The 26,835-nt window shown below is 44.3% G+C and overlaps 1 protein-coding gene and 1 pseudogene across 3 annotated transcripts in view; both read left to right on the forward strand.

The window, feature by feature from the left end:
• Window positions 1-4,549, forward strand: part of LOC112628619 (40S ribosomal protein S17) — a 108,062-nt gene extending 103,513 nt beyond the window's left edge. For 2 of the 3 annotated variants that reach the window (XM_025391618.1, XM_025391627.1), the window contains 4 exons: window positions 856-1,007; window positions 1,986-2,091; window positions 2,600-2,665; window positions 4,421-4,549. In XM_025391618.1, coding sequence (XP_025247403.1) covers window positions 856-1,007; window positions 1,986-2,091; window positions 2,600-2,665; window positions 4,421-4,501 — 405 coding nt within the window. In that variant the 3' untranslated portion in view covers window positions 4,502-4,549. Of the gene's footprint in view, window positions 1-447; window positions 559-855; window positions 1,008-1,985; window positions 2,092-2,599; window positions 2,666-4,420 lie in introns of those variants that run through there. The other variant, XM_025391626.1, reaches the window with a different exon arrangement.
• A 5,535-nt stretch (window positions 4,550-10,084) lies between these two features.
• LOC112629137 overlaps window positions 10,085-26,835 on the forward strand; it is a 65,882-nt pseudogene continuing 49,131 nt past the window's right edge.

Below are 26,835 nucleotides of genomic sequence, written 5' to 3' on the forward strand. Positions count from 1 at the left end.
TTTTACCTAAGTCTGAAGGGAAAGCCCTCTGATAAGGAAACATTTGAGCAAAGGCCCGGAAGAAATGAGATATGTCTCTCCCAGTCGCACCCTGTCTCTACCTGCCAAGTCTCTGGCCAGCGGAGTGGGTGGGGACCCTGGGCGGCCGTCATCCCGCACTTCATTGTTCCGCGGCCCTGGATCGCCTTCCTTTCTCGGTCCTCCCGAGGACCGGATGCCTCTCCTCTCCCTGACGTGTGTGGAAGAGATGGACCGCTCCTACGCTAGAGCACAGCACACGGGCGGTCCCATTAAAAATCAGATGAGGGAGAGAAGCTAGCCCAAGTCAACCAAGAGGGAGCGGGGAGCGGAAAGGGAGGGGCCGTCGGGGGCGGGACACACCCCGCCCACCGGAGGGGCGCGCCGCCGCCGCTCCCGCCCCACTCCGCCAGGGGGCGCTGTGTGGCTCCCTAGTAGGCTCAGCGCGCCCGGTACCGGCGGAAGCGGCTTTCTGGCCTAAGCTTTAATAGGCCTCGCCTGTGCTTCCTGTTTCCTCTTTACCAAGGACCCGCCAACATGGTAGGTGTTTTGGGTCGATGCCGGCATCCTCCATAATCGTCTTCCATCTGCAGCTTACCGCGGTCTTCAGCCCACAAAAAGAGGCCCTGGGCCGGGCGGGCGCGGAGCCCTGTCAGGCTGGAGCGCAGCGGGAAGGCAGCTTCCGCATTGAGCCCGGCGTCGGGCAGTGCCCAGCCGGGCCCCCTCTCCGGCTCATCGCAGCCGGCGGTCCCCAACCACACCCGCCGGGACTCGGTGCGGCACTCTTCCCAAAAGGTTGCACTGGCTCGTGAGTGATCCTGTGCTCTCCACCCGCAGGGCCGCGTTCGCACCAAAACCGTGAAGAAGGCGGCCCGGGTCATCATAGAGAAGTACTACACGCGCCTGGGCAACGACTTCCACACGAACAAGCGCGTGTGCGAGGAGATCGCCATCATCCCCAGCAAGAAGCTCCGCAACAAGATAGCAGGGTGAGTCGGGGCTTCCTCGGTCTCCGGGGCCCCGCGGCCTGTTTATGTGCTCTGCCGCCCTCCGACTGTGTAAGAGACGGTACTGTGGTGGTTTCGTTAGCCTGAGCTCCCTTGTGTTCCGGAGGAGGGCTAGAGCTCTGCGTGTGCAGGATTTCCGTTGTGAACTTAGGCTTGTGTCATGACTGGCCGCGGTGACACTGGGTTGGAGGTAGCCACCGTCAGACCTCTTGCATTGTAGCTACGTTGCTTTTAGGTGTCAGCTTTCTTTTCTTCTCCTTTTTTTTTTTTTTTTTTTTTTGAGAGGGAATCTTGCCCTGGCGCCCAGGCTAGAGCAGTGGCGCGATCTCGGCCCACTGCAACCTCTGCCTCCCGGGTTCAAGCGATTCTCCTGCGTCAGCCTTCCGAGTAGCTGGGATCACAGGCACGTGCCATCACGCCCGCCTAATTTTTGTGTTTTTAGTAGAGACGGGTTTCACCATGTTGTCCAGGCTGGTCTCGAACTCCTGACCTCAAGCGATCCGGCCTCCCAAATTGTTGGGATTACAGGCGTGAGCCACCGTGCCCGGCTAGGTGTCAACTTCTAATGCGTTCTTCACAGTTGCAGTTACTGTTCGAGAGATTTATAGGAATATGGTCTGGAAGAATAGTGCCAAAGTCAACGTATTAATTGCCAAATTATGTGAATTTGAAATTGGAAGAAAGAAAATGAAGGCGGTGAAGGGTCGTGAAACTGCGGGGCGGGGCGGGGGAGGGGGAGTTGATCACTATGAAGGAGAGTTTGAATAGTGAGTGAGAAACCAAAGGGAAGGAATGCTCAGACCAGTGGAGGTTCTATGTGTAGGAGGTCCCAGTATAGTCCTCTCCCTTCTCACTGTGGAAAAGAACTAAAGCGGGTATTTATATATCCACATGTGCTGAGTACCAGGTGGGAGTTGATTTGTTTTCTCACTGTTCTCTTTGGCTATGCGTGCTTTGTAGCTATGTCACTCATCTGATGAAGCGAATTCAGAGAGGCCCTGTAAGAGGTATCTCCATCAAGCTGCAGGAGGAGGAGAGAGAAAGGAGAGACAATTATGTTCCCGAGGTAAACTTTCTGGATAATTGGGCTTCTGGCTAATCCTCGAATGATAAAGCTGTGGGTTCCGGCTTCCAAAGGGACCTCAGCTGAATCTGAGACCTTTTATCCATACATTTCCTAACCAGCTGTAGGTGCCCATAGCCCCCTATCAGTTTCTTAGCCTCCATTCTGCTCTTTTGGAACTAGTTAAGTTTAGTCCATATTTCATGAGAGCCCTTAATGATGTTGATTTGATGACTGCTATCGTGGCACGTGGGTTTTTCATTTGCCCCTAATATAGTATTTCTTGGTGTAAACAAAGACTCCAAGTGTTCTGAATACTGAATAGACGTATTGAGGGCATGGGAAGGTAAGACCAGAAGAACAGGTCATCGGGGTCTGTAATACTGTAGAGCACAAGGAATGCTATCCTTGTGCAACTCCTCTTCTCCATATTTAAGAACCTGGGGAAAGGAGGAGAGGTGAGTGATAATCTCATTGATTGGTATGTTGAGCCTATCTCCTTTGTTTCTAGGTCTCAGCCCTGGATCAGGAGATAATTGAAGTAGATCCTGACACTAAGGAAATGCTGAAGCTTTTGGTAAGTGTTTGGTGGATTCCTAAAGTGGTATTTTCCTGGTCAAAAACCATCAGTAGGTCTTACTATCCAAGGTCACCCAGCTAGTAAGTGGCAGAGTTGGGAATCCCATCTAAACTTCTAGCCACTAAATTAGACTGCTTTCATAATGGGTGTAGCGAAAGTTGTGTGCATTGAGTTTGCTCGCCTCAGGATCATGATTCCCAAATCTAGTGGCTTCCAGGATACCTGTTCTCTCTTGGCTGCTTCTGTTCTTGGTCTTATGGCTGGCTTAGGTTGCCCCCTTTGTGTCAGCCCTGGCTCTCTTCATTCTGCCTGCTTTTCTTCTGTGATGGTATTCCTTTGGTGTCTCCATGCTAACCACTCAAATGAGCTTTGGTCCATTTCCAGGTACATACAAGGCACTACTTAGGTAATTCAGGGTATCTTCATTGCACTTTGATGTTTCTTCTGTGACTTAATCTTAGTCCTTTTGCATACTTAGGTGAAAGCATGGGCTTCAAAAATCCATTGGGCAGGCCGGGCGCGGTGGCTCAAGCCTGTAATCCCAGCACTATGGGAGGCCGAGATGGGCGGATCACGAGGTTAGGAGATCGAGACCATCCTGGCTAACATGGTGAAACCCCGTCTCTACTAAAAACTACAAAAAACTAGCTGGGTGAGGTGGCGGGCGCCTGTAGTTCCAGCTTCGGGAGGCTGAGGCAGGAGAATGGCGTGAACCCAGGAGGCGGAGCTTGTAGTGAGCTGAGATCTGGCCACTGCACTCCAGCCTGGGTGACAGAGAGAGACGCTGCCTCAAAAAAAAAAAAAAATCCATTGGGCAGTTGGTGATTTTGAACAACTTCATTTTTCCTATTTTTATAGTCATTAAATGTTTAAGGCACTCAAAAAGGTAATTAGCAAAATGAACTCACATGTGCTTTCCCAGCTTCAGAAAAACATCACCAGTACAGGCACAGCCCGCTGTGGGTCTTTTCCTCCTGAAATAACCACTGCGCTGAATGCAGCTTTTTTGTTGAAACTAAAATGGGTTTCTGAGGACCAAATAGGACATGAAGTTCCAGGTATAAGGTGGGCCCTTTGGCTTCTTGCCCTGCCCACCAGCCTGAGCTTGTGCGAGGGCAGGGTCTGCTCTTGCCTCCCTCCCTTCTGCTTGGTGCCTTGTGTACTTGGGCCCTTCACAAATGTTGATTAGATTAGTAATAGCTCTTACCTGGGGCTGGTCCTGCAAAGCAAGTGGCACTGTGTATTCTCAAAGGGACAGAGTTTTGTCTTAGAGCACATTTGGCAATGTCCAGACACATTGTTTTGGTTCTCATAGCAAGGGGATACCTGCTAACTTCTAATGGATAGAGGCCAAGGATGTTGCTAAACTTTCTGCAATGCACAGGACAGCTCCCTGTAACAAAGAATGTCCAGCCCAGGATGTCTGCATTGCCAAGATTGAGAAATGATGTTTTTGAGTGATAGGAAGGGGTTGTGAAAACAGAAAATGGTATGGTACATTGGGTAAAAGTTGTAGAGTTGTAAATGGGGATACCACACGGTCAGGTGTGTGTTGAAGGAAGATCACACTGGAAAAGTGGGAGGCATTGAGGCCCCTGTTGGCTCTTAGAGTAAAGGGTCTTTCAGGTAGCCTCTGGACCTCCTTGAGAATGCTGTGGCTCTAGGGGCAGGGAGAAGGCCCTCTGTTTTCTTCTGGGGCCCACCCACAGATCTCACCAGTAACTGCTCACTGAATCCATTTTCTCGTTCCAGGACTTCGGCAGTCTGTCCAACCTGCAGGTCACTCAGCCTACAGTTGGGATGAATTTCAAAACGCCTCGGGGACCTGTTTGAATTTTTTCTGCAGTGCTATATTATTTTCAATAAATCTGGGACAACAGCCTTGCCTGTGTCATCTTTGCAGTTGTGTGTGGGTAGAGTAAAGGCAGGAGCTCTCAAGGTGACACATCAGCTGGCACTTGCCTGGGATTCGGGTGCTGCTTGTCTGTGGGGAATGGGTTCACCGGAGTTTAGTAAACGAGCAAGGGCAAGCCTGAGCGTGTGGCTAGTGGTCTGCAGTATGAGCCTGGAAAGCTGCTTTGACAGCGCCACCCTGCTTCCCTGGGTCTTCAACCCCTGCTCGGTACACATAATTTGGGCCAACTTGCCCACATTGAGATGGTAGCAACAGGATTATCACGTGTATCAGGGTTTTACTTTTCTGTCAGTGGGAGGTAGGATAAGTGGTGTCTTTGTGTCCAGTGTGGAGCCCAGTGCCTGGAATATAAGAGATCTCAACAAATGTGAATGAATGTGGGAGAACCGATGATACTGGGATGCTTCAGCCTAACTGGAGGCAGACTCACCAGCTGCAGCCTGAGTAGACTGCCTTGGACTCTGAGCTTTAGGATCTCTGTTGAGGCTGTCAGTTAACTGCGTGTGTGCGTCTCAGGAGCTGGGCTGCACTTGGTTGGTTCATGCCCTTGCGTATGAGGAAAGTTGGTGGCTCCGTGTTTCTCCAGTGGGAGAAGGAGCTGTTGGAGAGCCAAGCTTAGCTGGTGGACGGGTGTCCAAGAGAACGGGCAGGGCATGGTGGCTCACACCTGTAATCCCAGTACTTGAGGAGACTGAGGTGGGAAGGATTGCTTGAGCCTGAGAGTTGGAGACCAGCCTGGGCAATAGCAAGACCTCTCTACAAAAAAGGTAGAAAATAAGCTGGGCATGGTGATGTGCATGTGTAGTCCAGCTACTTGGGAGGCTGAGGTTGGAGGGCTGCCTAAGCCTTGGAGGTGGAAGTTGGAATGAGCCGAGATCACGCCACTGCACTACAATCTAGGCGACGAAGTGAGACCCTGTCTCAAAAAAAAGCAGCCAGGAAGTGGCAAAGTTCTAGCCTTAAAGTGATTCTTGTGTATCTGCTTCTGTCAAGCAGATAAATACAGCAAACATTTTAAATGTGTTTTGTAACTTAATTTTTGTATAATTTCAAACTTACAGAGAAGTTGGAAGAATAGTACAAAGAACACCCAAGTTTACTAGTTCATATTTTGCTTCAATGGCTTTATCTTTTTTTGGGGGGTGGAGCGGTAGATAGAGTCTCACTCTGTCACCCAGGCTGGAGTGCAGTGGCACGATCTTGTCTCACTGCAACCTCCAACTCCCTAGTTCAAGTGATTCTCCTGCCTCAGCCTCCCGAGTAGCTGGGATTACAGGCGCTCACCACCACACAAAGCAATTTTTTTTTTTTTTGAGACGGAGTTCTGCTCTTGTGGACCAGGCTGGAGTGCAATGGTGTGATCTTGGCTCACTGCAACCTCCAGTTCCCAGGTTCAGGTGATTCTCCTGTCTCAGCCTCCCGAGTAGCTGAGATTACAGGTGCCCACCACGCCCGGCTAATTTTGTATTATTGGTAGAGACAGGGTTTCTCCATGTTGGTCAGGCTGTTCTTGAACTCCCTACCTCAGGTGATTCACCTGCATTGGCCTCCCAAAGTGCTGGGATTATAGGCGTGAGCCACCGCGCCAGGCCATATATTCTTTGTATATGTATGTGTGTGTGTATATATATACACACAACTATTTTTTTCTGCTCCACTTGAAGTTGGAGATCTGCCCATTTGCTCCCAAATATTTCAGTGTTACTTCCAGAACAAGAACATTATTTTATATAACCACAATGCAATGATCAAAATCAGGAAATGTAACATTGATATAATACTATGTAATTCAGTGAGTCCTTGGTCACATTTTGATCACATTCACAAAATGTGAAAAGTCGTGATTGATTTATTTTGTCCTTCAATTTGGGCTTTAGTAGCCGGGACCACAGGTATGGACCACCATGCCTAGCTAATTTTTAAATTTTTTGTAGACCTAATATCTCCTATGTTGCCCAGGCTGGCCATGAACTCCTGACCTCAAGTGATCCTCTCCCCTCAGCCTCCCAGAGAGCTAGGATTACACCAGTGTGTGAGCCACCACATTCAGCCATGTACTCTTGTATCTGTTAACCTGTTAGCCAACCTTTGGCTACCTCCTCCCCCTTACCCTTCCTCACCTCTAGTAAACACTATTCTAAGCAAATAGATCTTAAAGGAGACCACCCAGAACCTGGTAGACTCCTATATGGCCATTGTCAACAAGACCGTGCTGGACCTCGTGGTTGGTCTCATGACAAGGACCATGATGCACCTCATGATCAACAATGAGCATGCACTGCCCCATGCGGGCAGGGGGCTCCTATGGCACTGGGGATGCAGGTGGCCATGTTGGGCTGGGGGAGATGGCAAACAGCCCTCTGGGACCAGGTCCAGGGAGGGAGGCACGGTCAAGACCAGAGCTGTCCCATGGAAATATAACGTGGGACTGGGCACAGTGGCCCATGCCTGTAATCCCAGCACTTTGGGAGGCCAAGGCAGGAGGTTTGCTTGAGCACAGGAGTTCGAGACCAGCCTGGGCAACACAGTGAGTCCAGGTCTGTATACACAAATTTTAAAAATAGCCGGGCTTGGTGATGGCACATGCCTGTAGTCCTAGCTACTTGACAGGCTGACGTTGGAGGATCACTTTGAGCCCAGGAGGTTGAGGCTGCAGTAAGCAGTGATCTCACCCACTGTACTCCAACCTGGCAACAGAGTAAGATCCTATCTCCAAAAACAATTTTTAAAAACCAAGTAGACAGGTGTCCTGGTGGCATGATAGGTCCTGGGTCCTCTTCCAGATCTGTAACCTTGGACAGGTGACTTTTCCTCTGGACCTCAGTGTTCCCATCTGAGTGAGAAAAGGCAATGGGGAGGCAGATCTTCGAGTCTAAGTGGTGTAGAAGCCACATCTGAAAAGCCATACTTAGGGCTCCAAGCCCAGCGCACAGTCCCAGCAGGGCCCGGCAGGGCGGCCAGGGCAGCACAGGCATTAGGTTCCACCCTTCTTCCCTCTTTGCCCACTCTCAGACCAAGGAATTCATCTCGGAGCTGCTGTCCAACCTGTACTCACATGGGGACCAGAACACACTGATAGAGGAGTCAGCAGAGCAGGCACAGTGGGGCGACGAGATGCTGCGCATGCACCACATGCTGACGGAGGTGCTCAGCATCATTGGCGACATCAACACGACCACCATCAACACGACCACCGTCAGCACGCCCACAGGGGCGCGTGGATGACTCCTGGCTGCAGGTGCAGCGCGTGGATGACTCCTGGCTGCAGGTGCAGAGCATCCCGGCCAGACGCAGGTACCAGGGCTGGTCCCCACGGTCCCAAAGCCCCCCCACCCTCCCTGACAGCCTGGGGGCTCTTGGAACGGGCTCCATGCCCAGGCTGGCAGACGTGGGTGCTCTCTGGAGCTGTCAGAGACGGCAGAGAGCTTGCGGTTTATGGTGGGAGCTTGGAGGGGGTCGTGTGTGGGGCTGGATTCTGAGGCGGCCAGAGGTCTAGGAACATCATCCTGGGCACGCTGTACCTGTCATGCAGTCTGTCATGCTGCCAGGGCAGAGTACCCAGCTCCCAGCCTGGGAGTGCTGAGAGCCAAATCCACTGCAGAGCGGTGGTGATAGTCGGGGTCCCACCTCCTCTATTTGTTGCAATCCAGTGGTGATCTAGGATAAAACCTTGAGACTCCCATGCACACGGTCATCCCACAACACACTTCACAGGCCAGGCAGGGACACAAAGCCCCCTTCCCTCCCTCCCAGGTACCATCATAGCTGCTAGTGTGTGACCGAAAGCAGGGTCCCTGGCCCCTGCTGAAGCACTACTGCCAGCCAGCGGGCTCACGCACCTTGGCCTGTTGCTCCTAGGGGTCACCTATGCTATTCAGCCAAGGGGACTACACTGCCTGCTGGCCTGGCTGAGCTCTGTCCAGTGAGCCTGCCCGCCTCTCCTGCCACAGACTCTCCCTCTTCTGCTTTTTTCTGCAGGAAGGGCCCAGCCTCACCTATGTGACCTGCAGTCCCCCAACAAGCTGAGGCTTCCCTCTTAGACTTACAAATCTATGGCCAGTGGCATCTGGCTGCCTGCCCTCCTTGCCTACCCAAGGGTCCTCTCAGAGGGTCCTGGGCTTTCTGATGGCCCAGAGGGGCCTCCGGCGCTCAATCCAACCGTCCATCCCTTTTAGCGTCATCATCCTGGTTCAAGCAGTATTCCTTCCCTATCAGGCCTGGTGGCTGTTGCTTGGGGCTCCCCAAGGTGAGGGGTGGCCCTGGGCCAGTGGGTTGGAAGACAGGGTAACCAGAGAAAAGGGAAGCCTGAGGGGACTGAGCATTGGTCTGAACTGTGGGTGCACTGCCTGGATGCCGTGGGAGAGGCGTATGTGGGGTGTGGAGGGCCGCTGCAGCCCCCAGGCACTACCTGTGAAGTTCCGGCTCTTCCTTCCATCTTCCTCCCTTTTCCCTTCCAGCCCCTTTTCCAGGAACCTTACTACACACCCGCACCTGCTCCCTCCCCTCCCTGGCCCTCATACAGCTCTTGCATTGTGCCCATGCTCTGCGCTTGCCTCATCAGCAATCTGCTTCCTTTTCTCTCTCCCGTTTTCTCTCTGCTTCTCTCCAACTGCCCGCTGATCAGGTCAGGCAAGTCCATCCCGTCCTGAGAGTCCCAGGCCCTGCTTCGACCTCTAAACAGATCTCTCCTCTTCTCGGAGGCCTCTCTTTCCAAGCCTGCCTGGGCGGGTGTCCTGTGACTTGACAGTGGATCCCCAGCCCCAAAGCCTTCATCTGTGACTTAGTCTGTTGTAGTGGTGAGCTGATACTTCCAGCTGTGACCGTTGCTGAAAACTTGTGCCCCCTCTGTGGTATGCCCCTGCCCTGTTCTGTAAATAGCGATAAATACTCATATATATATATATATATGCGCACACCTATACATGGCCGATGGCCTCGCCTCTAGCACTGGGAATCAGTCCCCGTGCTGTCCTTGTGGAGTCTTGTGGCCCAACAAGAGAAAGCCGTCCCCTGACATCGCCCCTCCAAAGTGTGCCACCTCCAGTGAGCCTGTCATGTGGACAGCCAGCCCCCGCCATCCCTCCCACCCTCCACCAAGCATGGGGGTGCTGTGCAGGCAGCTGCGTGGACTGACAGTCTCTACCAGTCCTGCTGTCCCTCGGCTGAGAAACCCATTTCTGGATAACGGGCAATGTGTCCTCTGCTGGCTGTGTTCTCTGTGGAGCTCAGGGGAGGGGAAAGGCCAAGCCATTTCTAGGGTGCTGTTGGGAGTGGTGAAAAGGCTACAGCCTTTCCAAGGGACACATTTCCTGGAAAGTCCCTGGAGCTTAGCTGGTTCTTATCCTGTGATGCCGGCTCTGGCCACTAGGGGGCAGGGTCATGAACTCAGCCTGGAGGGAGACTGAGGGGCAGCCTGCACTCTGTAAGGACAGACAGAACAGGCCACCCAGTGCAGACAGGAGAGAGAGGCAGGCGGACGGAAGGGAAGACACCTGGGGTAGATGGAAGTCAGTGCCCTTGGGTGCTGGTATCTGTCTTCCCGGCCACAGCTAGATCAGTCTTCTGAGCCTGTTGGCTGTCAGGGCGGGACTGTGCCCATTAGGCACCATGGCAGTCCCCGTCACATCCACCAGGTGTCACCAGGCAGCATACAGGTAACAGGCCTGGAAGATCCTCAACAGCCCAGCTGGACATGCTCAGACACTCTGGGGCTCCTCGTTCTCAGACACTTGGGGCTTCCCAAGGTGAGGGGTGGCCCTGGGCCAGTGGGTTGGAAGACAGGGTAACCAGAGAAAAGGGAAGCCTGAGGGGACTGAGCATTGGTCTGAACTGTGGGTGCACTGCCTGGATGCCGTGGACCCAGTGAGGGAAACGGGAACACACCAGGCTGAGCTGTATGGCTAAATCCATTTATTCCACAATGAAAAGTGAAATAAACAGGAGTCACATCACCAAGGGAGCCACGACCCCATCCCCGCCTCCTTCCTCTGTCCTATGCTAGGAATAAATAAGTTTCCCAGCTGCAAATAATTATTAGAACCTCCTCTCCTTATGCCAGCTCCAACCTCCACTAGGTACAATACAGGGGGTGGCCCTACCCCCCAGAATGTTACACAAATTCAATGTGTATACTGGGGAAGCGGGAGTCACCCCAGCAGCCCATGCCCTCACTTGGTCTACTGTTAGCCCCACTGTCCTGGTTCAGCTGCCTCTCTGAATAAGAAGATGGGAGCCCCCGAGGGAAAAGTTGCTTTGGTGAGAGTAGAGAGGTCATCAGGCCTCCTCCAAACAAACCAACTCCATCAGCCTCTGGTTCTTAAATAACAAGCATCATCGTCCAGAAATTCAAGGACTCAGCTGTGGTCAAGGTGGCAAAAAGTCTGTCTCCCCCCATTAGACAGGGGTCTTGTCTTGCTACCCTAGTGGTAAACGGGTGACTGGGAAGGGGTGGCAGGGACATGGTGGGGGTGAAGACTCCAGACCCACTTCTCCAGGCTTATGCTGACAGGGGCCTGCTTTTATTTATTTTTATTTATATCCTGTGACTTTTTTTTTAAATACCATAACTTCTTTTTCATAACTATTTAAAATAACTTTTCATAAAACTTTTTTCTACTTTTTTTGACACACTTTTCCACGTTTTGCCCCATAACTCTTTCATCCCATAACTCTTTCATCCCATAAATTTTAGTTTGTTCTTTTAATAAACACACTTACATAGTTACAATTTTGTAAAAATAAAAACATTATCTCATGCCAAGCCTGCCCAGTATTTGCACTCTATAGTATTTAATACTATAGTTTTCAAGACACACACAATTTTAAGGCAAAAACAACACTTTGCAACAATTTAATAATTTATTACATTACAGTAACATCGCAGCAGTCAACAATGCCACTTTAGGCAAATTCAATATTTCCATTATAGGATTCAGTATTTCCATATATATTCTATGTTTATAAGAATTCATAAATTGGTAAAAGTCATTCTAAGAAAACTTGGCAAATAAAGCTTTGGACTGGAATTGGCATTTCTTTCTCTACTTTTCCTTCCCCTAGTTTCTTTTTTTTAAACTATAGTATTCATATTTAAAATGTTTTAACTTATTTCAAAACATTAAGATAGCAGTTATATTTTTGAATAGTTATTTTAAAATGACTAACATAAAGTTTTAGAGAAACTCTATTATGGATAGGGCTGATTTACATTTTCACATTTTCTAAAAATCAGCTTTGGTTTTAGAATTGATTTTTTTCATTTCTGGAAAACCTAAAGTTTAATCAAATACTTTAAAAATGATTATCATATATTGCAATCTTTAAATAGGTATTTTGATTCTTCCTACAGAAATTCAAATTTATTCAGTTGAACTCACATTTTAGATTTTATGTTTCTGATTAACTCTAACCTTCTAATGTTGCCTTCTAAGCAAATTGAAAGCTGCCTTATACTGAATGAGGAAGAGAACAAATACTTGGCTGAATGAGGTATTGCAAACGACTGCATGCACTTTGAAGAAAGACTAAAGTTATTGTCATAGAATTTCCATTCTTTTTAGCTTTTTCTTAAACATATGACAAAATTCCTACACAAAGAGTGGTATTTCAGTTAATATAGCACTTTTATTTTTCAGACTGACATTCAGCTTAAATATGCCGGTATGTGATTTAATCCAGAGGTCCCTGATGAACACATTATTGTCAGATAGGTTCCAGATGCTAAACACTATCTGAAGGTCATTCCTAGTCATTTATATGTGTCAGGTAAAAGTGAAGTGATTTGAACTGTCAAAATACAGAGTGAACATGAGGGAAAGACCCACTCTCCTTTAACTTTCTACAAATAAATTTAAGTTAGAAACACAAATAAACATGAGTGGCTCTAACATTCAAATGAAGTAAATGAATGTGTAGGAGATTAACCCCTAAACTTTGTTTGTTTGTTTTNAGGGTATGAGTATCTTCCACTTTACCAAACTGTTTTCCAAACACTTGTACAAATATACACCCATTAGAAGGATGTAGAGTCTCATAACAATTTTCTTACCTTAAAAGATAAGCAAAATGTCTCCTATCCCTTCTTTTTCTTTTAAGATCTGAAGATCACTGTGCAAGGGACTATCAGGGTCAACCTTGAGAATTACAAAACAAAAAAATAATTCAAACAAAAAGATTATTATTATTATTATTATTTTTGCTAAGTCAAAAATGAACCAATCTGAAAGCTAAAATAGAGCACCCAGGGTAAGTTCCAGAAAGAGGAGATCTTCAGCTGCTCTATATCCCCAGGAAGAATAGAGGCCACTATAGCTTCCAGCTCCTTTAGGATAAGTGTCCCAAAGAGATCATAATAGCCTAAATCTAATCTAATAAGGGGGTTCAGAGTTTGCAGTCATTCTAAAGGAAAACAGTCACATGTATATAATGTTCTCAAGAATTCAAAAAAAGTTTGCTATGCTTTCCTAAACTTGTGTTATTAGCCAGTGTGTTTAAGGAGAAAAATTTGCCATGGACAGAACTGTCAAAAGCTTTTTTTTTTTTTTTTTTTTTTTTTTTGAGACGGAGTCTCGCTCTGTCACCCCCAGTGGCACGATCTCGGCTCGCCACAAGCTTCGCTTCCCAGGTTCACACCATTCTCCCGCCTCAGCCTCCGGAGTAGCTGGGACTACAGGCGACTGCCACCACGCCCGGCTAATTTCTTTTTTTTGTATTTTTAGTAGAGACGGGGTTTCACCGTGTTAGCCAGGATGGTCTCGATCTCCTGACTTCGTGACTCGCCCGCCTCGGCCTCCCAAAGTGCTGGGATTACAGGCATGAGCCACCGCGCTCGGCCAAGAACTGTCAAAAGTTAAATCACTAAAGAATCGGTATTTTTCTATAACTGTCCTATATATACATATCCAATATGTATCCCAACCCCCACTCCCCTCTTTTTTTTTGTTTTATGAGACAGCTGGAATATAATAGTGCCACCCAGGCTGGAATATAATAGTGCAATCACAGTTCATTGCAGCCTTGACTTCTCCTAGCTCAAAAGATCTTCCTGCCTCAGCCTCCCACCACCCCTCATAGCTGGGACTACAGGTGTATTCTTTTTTTTTTTTTTTTTTTTTGAGACGGAGTCTTACTCTGTCGCCCAGGCTGGAGTGCAGTGGCCGGATCTCAGCTCACTGCAAGCTCCGCCTCCCGGGTTTACGCCATTCTCCTGCCTCAGCCTCCCGAGTAGCTGGGACTACAGGCGCCCACCACCTCGCCCGGCTAGTTTTTTGTATTTTTTAGTAGAGACGGGGTTTCACTGTGTTAGCCAGGATGGTCTCGATCTCCTGACCTCGTGATCCGCCCGTTTCGGCCTCCCAAAGTGCTGGGATTACAGGCTTGAGCCACCGCGCCCGGCCCCTGGTGTATTCTATTTATATATTTCAAAAGTAATAACATAACTACCTCCACAATAAGAGTTGATTATGTTGCTTTCAAACTTGGGGGAAAAAAGTCACAAAAATCAACTTGGCAATCATTCCCTGTATAATGAAATGTATTACTTTTATTTACTTATCAAGCCATATTGCTCGAGCTTTTTTGCCAGAAGATAAAAATCATGTAAATGTTCACTCTATCAGGAAGATGACAAAAAAAATTCCAATGGGCTTATAAAAACAATTTCTTTAAATCCAAAAACAAGCAAACTTATCCTATCTTACCTCCTACATCTTTTGGAACTTGATTGTGTTTGAGTTTCACAAAATAAAGTTAATAAACATTTCCATTTCTGTCCAGTTTTAAGAAATGATATTTATAATCTGACAACAGAAAAGAACAAAAGAACAATAAGAGCAGGGATTTAGAGATCCTTACCTGTCTTACAACTCTGTGATCTGTATATGTCCCTGAGCTCTTCCGTAAGTTTATCTGAAGCTTACACTGACCCAGACACTGCAGCCTGAAACACAAAAGCCACTGTTTACCAGGGTCTACTGAGCCAACTAATTTAAAAATTTAAGGTATTTCAACCTACTCTAAAAGATTACAGTAGCCAGGCAGGGGGCTCACACCTGTAATCCCAGCACTTTGGGAGGCCGAGGTGGGTGGATCACGTGAGGCCAAGAGTTTGAAACCAGCCTGGCCGTCAGGATGAAACCCCATCTATACTAAAAAAATACAAAAGTTGGTGAGGTGTGGATGCACGTGCCTGTAGTCCCAGCTACTAGGGAAGCTGGGGCAAGAGAATCACTTGAGTCCAGAAGGTGGAGGTAATACTGAGCTGAGATGGTGCCACTGCACTCTGGCCTGGGCCACAGAGCAAGACTCCATCTCAAAAGAAAAAAGAAAAAGATTACGATAAAATTAGATCATCACTTAACAATTTCAGAAGTAAAAAAAGGCAAGGCACCGTGGCTCATGCCTGTAATCCCAGCACTTTGGGAGGCTGAGGTGTGCAGATCACAAGATCAGGAGTTCGAGACCAGCCTGGCCAACATAGTGAAACCCAGTCTCTACTAAAAATACAAAAATTAGCTGAGTGTGGTGGTGCATGCCTGTAGTCCCAGCTACTCAGGAGGCTGAGGCAGGAGAATTGCTTTTACCCGGGAGGCAGAGGTTGCAGTGAGCCAAGACCATGCCATTGCACTCCAGCCTGGGTGACAGAGTGAAACTCCATCTAAAAAAAAAGAAAAAGTCCCATTAAATGAAGCATTATGAAGTTTGAAGAGAATATAAAACTAGACACAAGTCTGGTCCATTTCCTTTTTCTTATCACCTGAAAAACTCTAGCCAACATGTTCAGACCACTATGGACTCTACAGAAGCATAGAATTCAGTATGAGTCTATTCCAAACCCGAGCAATTTTTGAAAATACTAGAAGACACTCAAGGTGACACATTATTAACTCAAATAGGCTTCCATTCATAAGACGACAAGCAAGAGTATTACACAGACAGTCTAGTTCACACATTAAGACACTGGGAACCATGTGTGCTTACATGCAACTGGTTTCAGTTTTTCAGTGCAGGGACTTCTCTAAAGATGAAAAATATCGATATCATATCCTAAAACTATATAGAAATGGAACTGCTTTTTAGTCATGTGAAACCAAAGGTTTTAAAGACTGTACTAGACTTTGAAGGAGAAAAAACAGTTTATAAAAATATTACTTCTTAGCTATGTAACCATGAACTCATTTCATATCTATAAAATATGAGAAGCTTTTCCTATCTCTAAAATATGAAGAGCACCTATTTCACACAGTGGCTATGATGAATAAATGAAAAGATCTATAAAGTATAAAGTATTTAGCATAGTATCGGTCATGCAAAAGTGTTCAATAATTTATCCTTGTTTAGAAGATAACTCAAACTGGAATTGATCACAAGACACAGAAAGAACAGTAACATTAATTCAAATGCTACAATCTCAGTTTTTTAAATAATCAAGATATGAGGGATTGGCTAAATTTCTTTGCCGTATGAAAAGTTACCAATTAAATTAACATACAAATAAGATGGAAGGAGGGAGAGTTATCTATCTGATTTCAACATTTGGCATCTACTTGCTTAACAATTCATTCCCTGTTTTGGAGAACCTGTGCCCAAGACAAAGTAACTGGTCCTCGGATATTGTGGAGTTGGTAAATAGCTCTAGTACAAGGCAAGAAGCAGTAAGTGTTCAGACAATTATTTGATATTTCCCTACTCTGTCTAGGCATTTTTTGTATATACATACATCATTTTAATTTATTTTTCATAGCAACCATCCAAAAGATATGTACTGTCTAACCATATTTTAGAGTTGAGCAAAGTGAAACCATACGTGTGTCTGTCACCAAACTCAGTGTTTCTTTCCCATCCTGCCGCTTCACCTAAAAGACATTTTAAGTCAAAAGAGAAACATTACTTTTGGTTTGGTCAGAGCAGGATGGACCAAAGTCAGCTTCATGAAGGAGAAATAATTTGAGTTGTGTTTTGTAGGAGAGAATGTATTTGAATGTACAGATGCCACAGAAGGAAGGTCAGCAGAGAAAACAGCATAGACAGCTGGAAAGGGGCATATACAGGGATCAGCTGGTGGTTCAGGATGTGAAGAGCAGATGAACAGGGTAAAAAGTGGCTATTCGTAGACGAGAAAGATAACCTTGGGCAGCAAAGCATATGAGTGTGGCTGGGCATGGTGGCTCATGTCTGTAATCCCAGCACTTGGGCAGGCCGAGGTAGCAGGAGTGGTTGAACTCAGGTGTTCAAGACCAGCATGGTCAACATAGTGAGACCTCATCTCTACTAAAAATCAAAAAGTTTAGCCTGGTGCGGTGCCACATGCCTATAGTCCGAGGCACTTGGGAGGCTGAGGCAGGAGGACCACTGGAGGCAGGAGGACCACTGGAGCCTGGGAGATAAAGGCTACAGTGAACTATGATTGTGCCACCACACCCTAGCCCAGGTGACAGAGCAAGACCCTGTCTCAAAACCAATAAACAAATGACTGAATCCACCACTAAAGCAGGAATGGAGGAGGACAGCAGCTGAGATCGGCATATTCATGAATTGCCTGGTGTTAACTATAATTACTTGACCAAAAAGTCCAGGCTCCAGATATTTATACGCAATTACACATTTAAATGGTCTTACCTTTCAGTCTTCCTTATTTTCTCTAATATTGCCCAATTTTTGTTTTCAGTTCCTTCATCCTCCAACATTTTCCCACTAATAGGCTCTTCTTTCATCTCATAATGATCTAAGTCTTCTATATCCTGCAAAAAGAAGAAAAATATTAGCTTATTCAACCTATTTTCTTCAGCAGTTTCTTATGCCAAAATTCTTGACTCAATGGGGGACAAGAAACAGAATATATCTATCTTATGGAGAGAGAGATAAAGCCCTTACATTCCATTCAAGAGGCTCCCACCTTTTATATCCTGTATTTTATTTAAAAGTTAGACTCTGGGTAAAGCAGATTTAAAAGCTTTACAAAGTCACAACTATTATGAAATAAGACATCATTTATTTATTTACTTTTTATTTAATTTATTTTTTTTTAATATAGAGTCTCACTCTGTCATGTCGGGCACCGGCCTATAGTCCCAGCTACTCAGGAGGATTGCTTGAACCCAGGAGTTCAAGGTTACATGACCACTCCATCCTGAGTGACATAAGACTCTGTCTCAAAAAAAAAAAAACAAAAACAAGCTTACAACTCTACTTCTTTAGTTCTGAAGCCCTCTAAAGTATATTTTAGATTAATAAATTCCAAACCAAGAAAATGAAAGCCTAAATTAATTATAAGACCCCAAACAGAAAAAAATCAAGACCATGGAATTCACATACATTCTATTTGGTCAATGCAGAGATATAGATCTTTGTTCCAAAGTTTAAATTTAAATGCAAAGCTTCAGAGCCTGAAAACATCTAAAATTATACCCATGACTGACAGCTGGCCTAGGCTCAATGTCTTTGGAATTTGCTCTACTAAATTTGCTACTGTTGGAATGTATTCCCTCCAAAATTCATCTGTTGATGTTGTCAATGTGATGATATTAACAGGTAGGACTTTTAAGAGGTCATTAGGCCAAGAGGGCTCCTTCCTCATTCATGGGATTAAGGCCCTTATGAATGAGGCTTCACACATTGGACTAACTTGCTCTCCTGCCCTTCTGCCTGCTACCATGTGAGGATGAAACAAGAAGGCCCTGAGACACCAAATGTTGATATTTTCATCTTGGATTTCCCAGACTCCAGAACAGTCAGAAAATAAATGACTGTTCTTTATAAATTACTCACTCTCTGTTATTCTGTTACAACACTATAAAACAGACTAAGACAAATGTCTTTGAATGATTTTTCAATGAGACAGTTTCACTACCTCCAGCAAGTAGTCCCTAAAATATTCTCAAATTCTCCTTTTATGCAAACATAAAGTTTTTAAAACTCAGTAGTTTCTCTTCCAAAAAATAACCACATACAGGTTAAGTACTGATTAGTATTAAATATAATTTTAGTGCTAAAAGTTAAGAGCTTTTGTTTTCCAGAAAATCAAATCCAAGAATTCACATAAAACAATTTGCTCAAAGGCATATCATGAGTTAGAGGTAAACCCAGAATTTATAAATTACATTCCATTCCAAATACGATGTCTTTCAATTATTCCACATTAGTAGTTACTTATAAAGGAGATTAGAGAATTACTCAAATGTTCGAAACTGAAGATATTTATGATTTTTTTTTTTTTTTTGAGACAGAGTTTCACCTTTGTCACCCAGACTGGAGTGCAGTGGCACACTCTTGGCTCACTGCAACCTCCACCTCCCGGGTTCAAGTGAGAAGAAGGAAAAAGACAAAAACTCATCCTCCAAATTGGACTTTTATTTAAACCAGGGTTTGTCACCCTCAGCAATATTGATATATTGGGCCAGACAATTCTTTGTGGAGGGTTCTCCTGGTGTGTTGTGGGACATTTAATAACATCCCCTCTACCCACGGAATGCCAATAAGACCTCCCGACCATGGCCAGTTGTGACCACAAAAATGTCTCCAGATATTTCCAAATGTCCCATGGGAGGCAAAATATTCCTGTAGGCAAAAATTACTGTGTAAACTAGATCTACATCCTAGGTCTTAGAAAAAAGATGTAAAGCTTCCCAAGTTAGCCCTGCACACCCTTGATACTGAAATGAAATAAGAGCCTTAAAGGAAAGAAACAAAACCTTAATCTTCTTTAATACAGAAGTAAAAATGCAAAAATAAAATATTACTATAGCCGTTCTAAAAGTTTTTTTATAGGAATGTGATGATGATTCAAAATTAGGAAAATTTCATCAGGTAATTCACAAATTATATTTCTCCATAGAATTGTAGGCACAATCAGGAAAAACAAGGTAGCTCTATATGCATTAAGTCCGTGTGCTATTCAGTGAAAAACACACGTTGCAGAAGTCTTACAGAAAAAACTGAACACTGAACACATATTTCCACCATCTGCTCTTTGTCCTAAGGCTCCACTAGAAATACAATGAAGAAGAAACATATAAACACACAATTACAAAAAAAGAAATAGGATTACCAACAGAAGAGAATTCACCTTCATTAGACAATGACAGTAAATGGAAAATGGTTAATTAATGGAGCAAAGCAAACAAAAGTGGAGGTTCCAGCCATCATTTATGATTGCACCAGGAAATAAGATAGAGGGTTAGAGGATAACAATTAGGAATCAGCATACATTCCCCCTAAAAGCTATCAGTTGCCAAGTCTTGGCCATGAAGAACTCCCAATCAATTTTTTGTTTTTATTTTTTATTTGTTTTATTTATTTATTTATTTATTTATTTATTTATTTATTTATTGAGGCAGGGTCTTGCTCTTTCACCTAGGCTGGAATGCAGGAATGCAGTGGAATGATCACAGCTCACTTCAGCCTCAACATCCTGGGCTCAAGAGATCCTCCTGCCTCAGCCTCCCAAGTAGCTGGGCCTACAGGTGGGTGTCACCACACCTGGCTATTTTTTTAATTTATTTTCATAAAGATGGGGTCTCATGATGTTGCCTAAATTAGTCTTGAGTTCCTGGGCTCAAGTGATCCTCCCACATCAGTCTCCCAAAGCACTGAGATTGTAGGTGTGAGCCACCACACCCAGTGTCCCAGTCTTTTAGTACTTCTCTCATATATGAATAAACAAAAAGGGGAATTTAAAAAAAAAGAGAATACAGGCCAGCACAGTGGTTCATGACTTTAATCCCAGCAATTTGGGAGGCTGACTTAGGCAGAGCCCCTGAGGTCAGGAATTCAAAACCAGCCTGACCAACATGGAGAAACAAATACAAAAATTAGCCGGGCTTGGTGGCACATGCCTATAATCTCAGCTACTTACGAGGCTGAGGCAGGAGAATCACTTGAACCCAGGAGCTAAAGATTGCGGCGAGCCAAGATCATGCCATTGCACTCCAGGCTGGGAAACAAGAGTGAAACTCCATCTCAAAAAAAAAAAAAAAAAAAAAAAAAAAAGACTACAAATGATAAACAACATAGAATAGATATTTAAGGAAAGGCCTTAAAAAGTAAAATAAGACCAAAGTAAACTAAGAAAAAAATTTTTTAAAGAACAAAGAGACGCTAGGGAGCAGGCAAAAGAGTATCAAAATCACTTCGTAAAGACACTTGTGAATGTATTAGATGAATAAAACAAAATAGAATATGAATAAGGAATAATCAGAGAAGAAAACGTTCTTAGAACTCAGGGTTCATCTTGGGAGTTGGTCCCCAATGAGCCACACCTCCTGTCACCATGTCCTTGAACAGGCCCATCCCGCAGTGAATCTGGGTTGGCCCCAAGACTCACTTTAACCTAGAGAATTTGGTAGAACTGACACTGGACCTGCTCCAGGTCTAAGCCTTAAGAACACCTGGCAGCTCCGCTTCTGTGCTTCTGGAAGCCAAAAATAACAATTGGCTATCCTCTTGGAGAAAGACAAGCGACATGAAGAGGCCCGAGAGGATGAGATGCTATGCAGAGAGGAAGGCCACATGAAGAAACACCAAGACAGCAGACCTGTGGGTGAAGAAGCCATCTCAGACACTCCACTGCAGCTGAGCATCCAGATGACCAGTCCCTGACACCATCTAACTGCACAGTGAGAGATGCCAAATGAGACCAGCAGAAAAACTATCCAGTTAGCCCCAGTTAACCCATACAGTAGTGACAGATAGACAAATGTGTGATTTTATGCCATTAAGTGTTGGGAAAATTAGTTAAGCAACAATAAATAACCAAAACAAAACTTAAATTTATGACTATACAAATAAAATTTCCTAAAAGTCAAAAGATAAGAAAAATATTCCAGAACTTAAAATTTAAAAAAGAATTAGAAATAACGTGAGATACAAGACTCAAGACAAGAGGACTAAAATCCAATTAACAGACATTTCAAAACAAACAAATAAAATGGAAAAGAGAAAGTTAACAAAAATATGACAAGATTCAAGATTCCATCTTTGAAAGACCCCATCCATACACCTATCCATTTGGTGTACCCAGCACAATGAATGAAAAAAAGACCCACACTAAGTACAATGTTGTGCTATTTCAGCTCACCAAGGAAAAGACAAACTCCTAAAAGCTTCCAGAAAGTCATGCATAAATGAGTGAAACTCAGGATGACTTGAGGTTCCACCACCACAACTGGTTAGAAGACAACAGCATAGACTTTGAAATTCTAAGGTAAAATTATCCTCAACCTAGAAATACATAATCAACCAAACTATCCATCAAGTGTGAGGGTAGACTATGACAAAAGAGAATAGTGATGAGGATGTGCTATGCACCAGGCACTGTTCTAAATGGTTTATATGTACCAACTCATTTAATCCTCATAGGGCCCTAGAAACATAGGTACTAATACTATTACTGGCTCCCCCATTTTGCAAATGGAAAATTGATGCATAGAGCACTTAGGGAATCAGCCCAAGGGCATACAGCTAATAAGTAGTAGAACCAAGATTCAAACCTATCTCAGACTGGCTCCAAAACCCAAACACTGGATTGTATTTTTTCAGAAGCTAGAGATCAGAAAATATACCACTCCATGCTTTCTTAGGGTTTTACTTGAGGACATAGTCAGGTAAAATGACAAAGGGAAAGCCAAGAAAGATGACATGGGATCCAGGAAACTATGGATCTACTCTAGGAGAGCCCATGAGAAAAACCTCAAGGTGACATCTGCACAGCCAACCCAAAGAACGACCTGCCAAAATGGGCACAGAGGAGCCAAAGGCTTTGGAAGAGAAGGAGATCTCACAGGAAGGGCTACAACAGAATTTTTTAAATTAAAAAGTACTATTAAGAGGAAGACACTGCAAAACTAAAAACACCATCAAGAAAACAAATATCCTATCCTAAATATTCTAGAAAACTTGGCTTTACAAAGTCCTAATGACAATTAGTGATAACTTATATGACTAAAGATAATATTTGAGGAAGGGAAAGTGGGTGGTATAAGAGCTAAATTCTCATGTATTAAAATAAAAAGTCAATAACTGATACCTAAATAGATAAATCCAGGAAGAAGTTAGGGGTAGTGGTGAGCTAGTGGAGATTTCTGTTGCTTGCAGGAGATAACACGTGGGTGAGTCCTTAAGAAGCAGAGACAGACTTAAGGAGACGGCATTTCTAGGTGAAGGTAATTCAATGAGCAAAGACAAACAATGAAAGAAGCAAGAACATTTATGGACACCAGGAATATTAACAACGAAAAGCTGGTGTTAGGGAAAAGGGCATTTTTTTTTACCTGTCATACTAAATGCTAGCAGCTCCAAAGAATGAAAAGGTTATTTTTAGTATCTAAAACAGAACAAACAAAACACTTCAATAGGAACAGAAAAACTAACTTCTAAATGACGTGAATAATTAAAAAAAAATCATCCTAGTTTGACTTTTGTTTGAGACAATTTATTTTAGCTCTTGAACACTACAGAATTTTTACTTTACCTGACCCATGGGTAGTGGTTGATCTGGCATCTCAACATCCAGGTGCTTAGGAAGGTTATCTAATCTGCAGAGTCCACATACCCAGCACTTCAGTTGCTGATGAAGCCGTAAAACACATTTCAGTAAATAAGCATTATGTTAGAGAGCCCTTAGAGGACATCAATAATGTTATGACTACTGTAATCAATCCAGAAGGAAATAAAAAAGTTTGTTACTGCTCAACTGTAGCTTACAAATAAAAAAAAACTCTTTAAAATATTTTCAGGAGTCTCTATTTTAAGAATGTTACTATGGCTTGGGGTATAATCACTAAAACTGATAACTAGTGGAATGACAACAATATAGGCAGAGGAAGGAAGTTCCAGACATTGTCCAATTTCTCATTGCTACCTTGTTTTCTTAGAAACTTACAACTACAAACAAGAGAACATTAATGCATTAATGAGGCTACCAAAAAAGAAAAAAAGAAGAAAAAAACATACAGGCAGTGTTGTTACACATGGCTTATAAAATTATATATTCCAATCACAGTCAGTTAGAAGTACAAAAGCAAATGTGATCCAGCAGACAGAGCCTGGAAATCTAGATGACCTTGGATATCACATCTAATTCCCTGAGTTTGAGTCTACTCATCTGTAAAACAAATAAATGAAAACTTTCCCAGAATGGTAAAGATCAAATAAACCTGCAAAACACTTGATACTTAGAAGGCTCTTAAGTGTCTGTCTAAAAACTAATAATTCACTAGGAAACTGCAAAGAATAACTGTAAATTTCCATGTTCAAGTCCAAATTGTGTTGTAAGCACATTTACTTTAAGGAAGTAAGCAAGGTAAACTATGTGCACAAGTGTGGTTTTCATTGTTTAAAATGTTTTTCAACATATAAGGTGACTCAAATGGGATCCAATAAGGCAACTCACTTCACTTGGTCGGGAACAATTTTCTGGGTGTCTCTGACCAAGAAAAGAGATGAAGAGAAAGAAGCAGGTTTACAAAGGACAAAGAAAGAAGACACAGGATTAGAATGGGTTAACGAAGCAAAGAATAAGCCTTCCCAAAGTGAACAATGAAGAAGGTGGAAACAGGAAGGTTGAACCATAAATTAGGATCCACCAAAAATCCTCATGCTTAAAAGGAAGCCAAGCCCCAGTGTGGATTTGTTATGCATCCAATGTGCTCTGCTTTGTGCTAAGTACATAATGAAGATGAGGCAGGGCGATCTGGACACAGACCTGGACAGGACACTCTGACCTCTAGCACAGAAGGGACTACAGGAGGGCTGGAGTGAAACAGGAATTAAAAGAAATTAAAGGGCCGGGCGCGGTGGCTCAAGCCTGTAATCCCAGCACGTTGGTAGGCCAAGACGGGTGGATCACAAGGTCAGGAGATCGAGACCATCCTGACTAATATGGTGAAACCCCATCTCTACTAAAAAATACAAAAAAACCCACCAAAAACTAGCCGGGCGAGGTGGCAGGCGCCTATAGTCCCAGCTACTCGGGAGGCTGAGGCAGGAGAATGGCGTAAACCTGGGAGGTGGAGCTTGCAATGAGCTGAGATCCAGCCATTGCACTCCAGCCTGGGCGACAGAGCGAGACTCCGTCTCAAAAAAAAAAAAAAAAAGAAATTAAAGAATGTGAAACTACCATCAGAGTGAACAGGCAACCTACAGAATGGGAGAAATTTTTGCAATCTACTCATCTGACAAAGGGCTAATATCCAGAAACTACAAAGAACTTAAATTTACAAGAAAAAATCAAACAACCCCATCAAAAAGGGGTGAAGGATATGAACAGATATTTCTCAAAAGAAGACATTTATGCATTCAATAGACACATGAAAAAATGCTCATCAGAGAATTGCAAATCAAAACTACAATGAGATACCATCTCACACCAGTCAGAAGGGTGATCATAAAAAAGTCAGGAAACAACAGGCTGGATAGGTTGTTGAGAAATAGGAACACTTTTACACTGTTGGTGGGACTGTAAGCTCGTTCAACCATTGTGGAAGACAGTGTGGTGATTCCTCAAGAATCTAGAACTAGAAATACCATTTGACCCAGCCATCCCATTACTGGGTATATACCCAAAGGATTATAAATCATGATGCTATAAAGACACATGCACACGTATGTTTATTGTGGCACCATTCACAATAGCAAAGACTTGGAACCAACCCAAATGTCCATCAATGATAGACTGGATTAAGAAAATGTGGCACATATACACCATGGAATACTATGCAGCCATAAAAAGGATGAGTTCATGTCCTTTGTAGGGACATGGATGCAGCTGGAAACCATCATTCTCAGCAAACTATCACAAGGACAGAAAACCAAACACCGCATGTTCTCACTCATAGGTGGGAATTGAACAATGAGAACACTTGGACACAGGATGGGGAACATCACACACCGGGGCCTGTCGTAGGGTGGGGGGGAGTGGGGAGGGATAGCATTAGGAGATATACCTAATGTAAATGACAAGTTAATGGGTGCAGCACACCAACATGGTACATGTATACATATGTGACAAAACTGCACATTATGCACATGTACCCTAGAACTTAAAGTGTAATTAAAAAAAAAAAAAGAATGTGTAAGCAAAAACTCAGCTGTATGTAAAAAAAAAACCAAAAACCAATTCCCCCTAGAAAAGAAAAAGAGGTGGAGTCCTTTAAAAATTAACTGCTTGTTTTTCTGAGGCTAGTGAGCCTTATCTCTCCTCCTTTCCCAGGCATTGTGAAGACCCTGTTTCTCTAGCTGTGCAGCTGCAAGGTCACTAGACAGATAAACTCAAGTCATAAAACAGGTTTTTCTTTGAAAAGTAAGAAACAATGTATTGCATGTCTCAACTGAATAACTGTCTTTGTTTCTTGCTTCTGTAATATGCTTCTCCCTGCACAGATCTCCCCTCTACCCCACAAAATGCTTAAAAGGTAATCAGACTCTTTGTTCAGGGCTCAGTCCTTTAGATGTTAATCGACTGGGCCAGGGCACCTAAATAATAATATATATCCTCATCAACCCCTCAGTCTCTCTGATTCCTAAATTATCCCGCTGCAGGGGGAGAGAGGCAGCAGGGTAGTGGAGTCATACCAAGCAACAAGAAAGGCAGGGTAGGGGCCGGGCACGGTGGTTCACACCTGTAATGCCAGCAATTTCGGAGGCTGAGGTGGGAGGATCACCTGAGGTCAGGAGTTTGAGACCAGCCTGGCCAACATGATGAAACCTCATCTCTATTAAAAAATACAAAAATTAGCTGGGCATGGTGGCAGGTGCCTGTAATCCCAGCTACTCAGGAGGCTAAGGCAGGGAATCACTTGAACCCCGGAGGTGGAGGTTGCAGTGAGCCAAGATTGCACCATTGCACTCCAGCCTGGGGGACAAGAGTGAGACTTCATCTCAAAAGAAAAAAAAAAGAAAAAAAGAAAAAAAGAATGAAACAAAGAAAGACAGGGTAGTACAAGTTCCATGAATTTCAATTTTACTCTCCTCCCCCACCACACACACACAAAAAGCATTTGAGGGATGGGAGAAAGAAACTGAGATCACAAGGAAAATAGTAAGAGACATTCAGAAGGACAGGTCTTAGAAATTTACTAGTTTCGGGGGGAGGGGGGCAGTCAGAGAACAGTAGTATATAAAAGAATGCTAGGACAGTTCCCAGGTTTGCGCATGGGTGACTAGTTTGATTATTTCATTTTGTCCCACCCACAATGACAAGGAGAATTGTTGATGGAACACATGATGGGGCTGATACAGTGCTAAGAGGTAGATACATGAA

Source organism: Theropithecus gelada, chromosome 7b (genome assembly GCF_003255815.1).
Source record: "Theropithecus gelada isolate Dixy chromosome 7b, Tgel_1.0, whole genome shotgun sequence".
Lineage (NCBI taxonomy): Eukaryota > Metazoa > Chordata > Mammalia > Primates > Cercopithecidae > Theropithecus > Theropithecus gelada.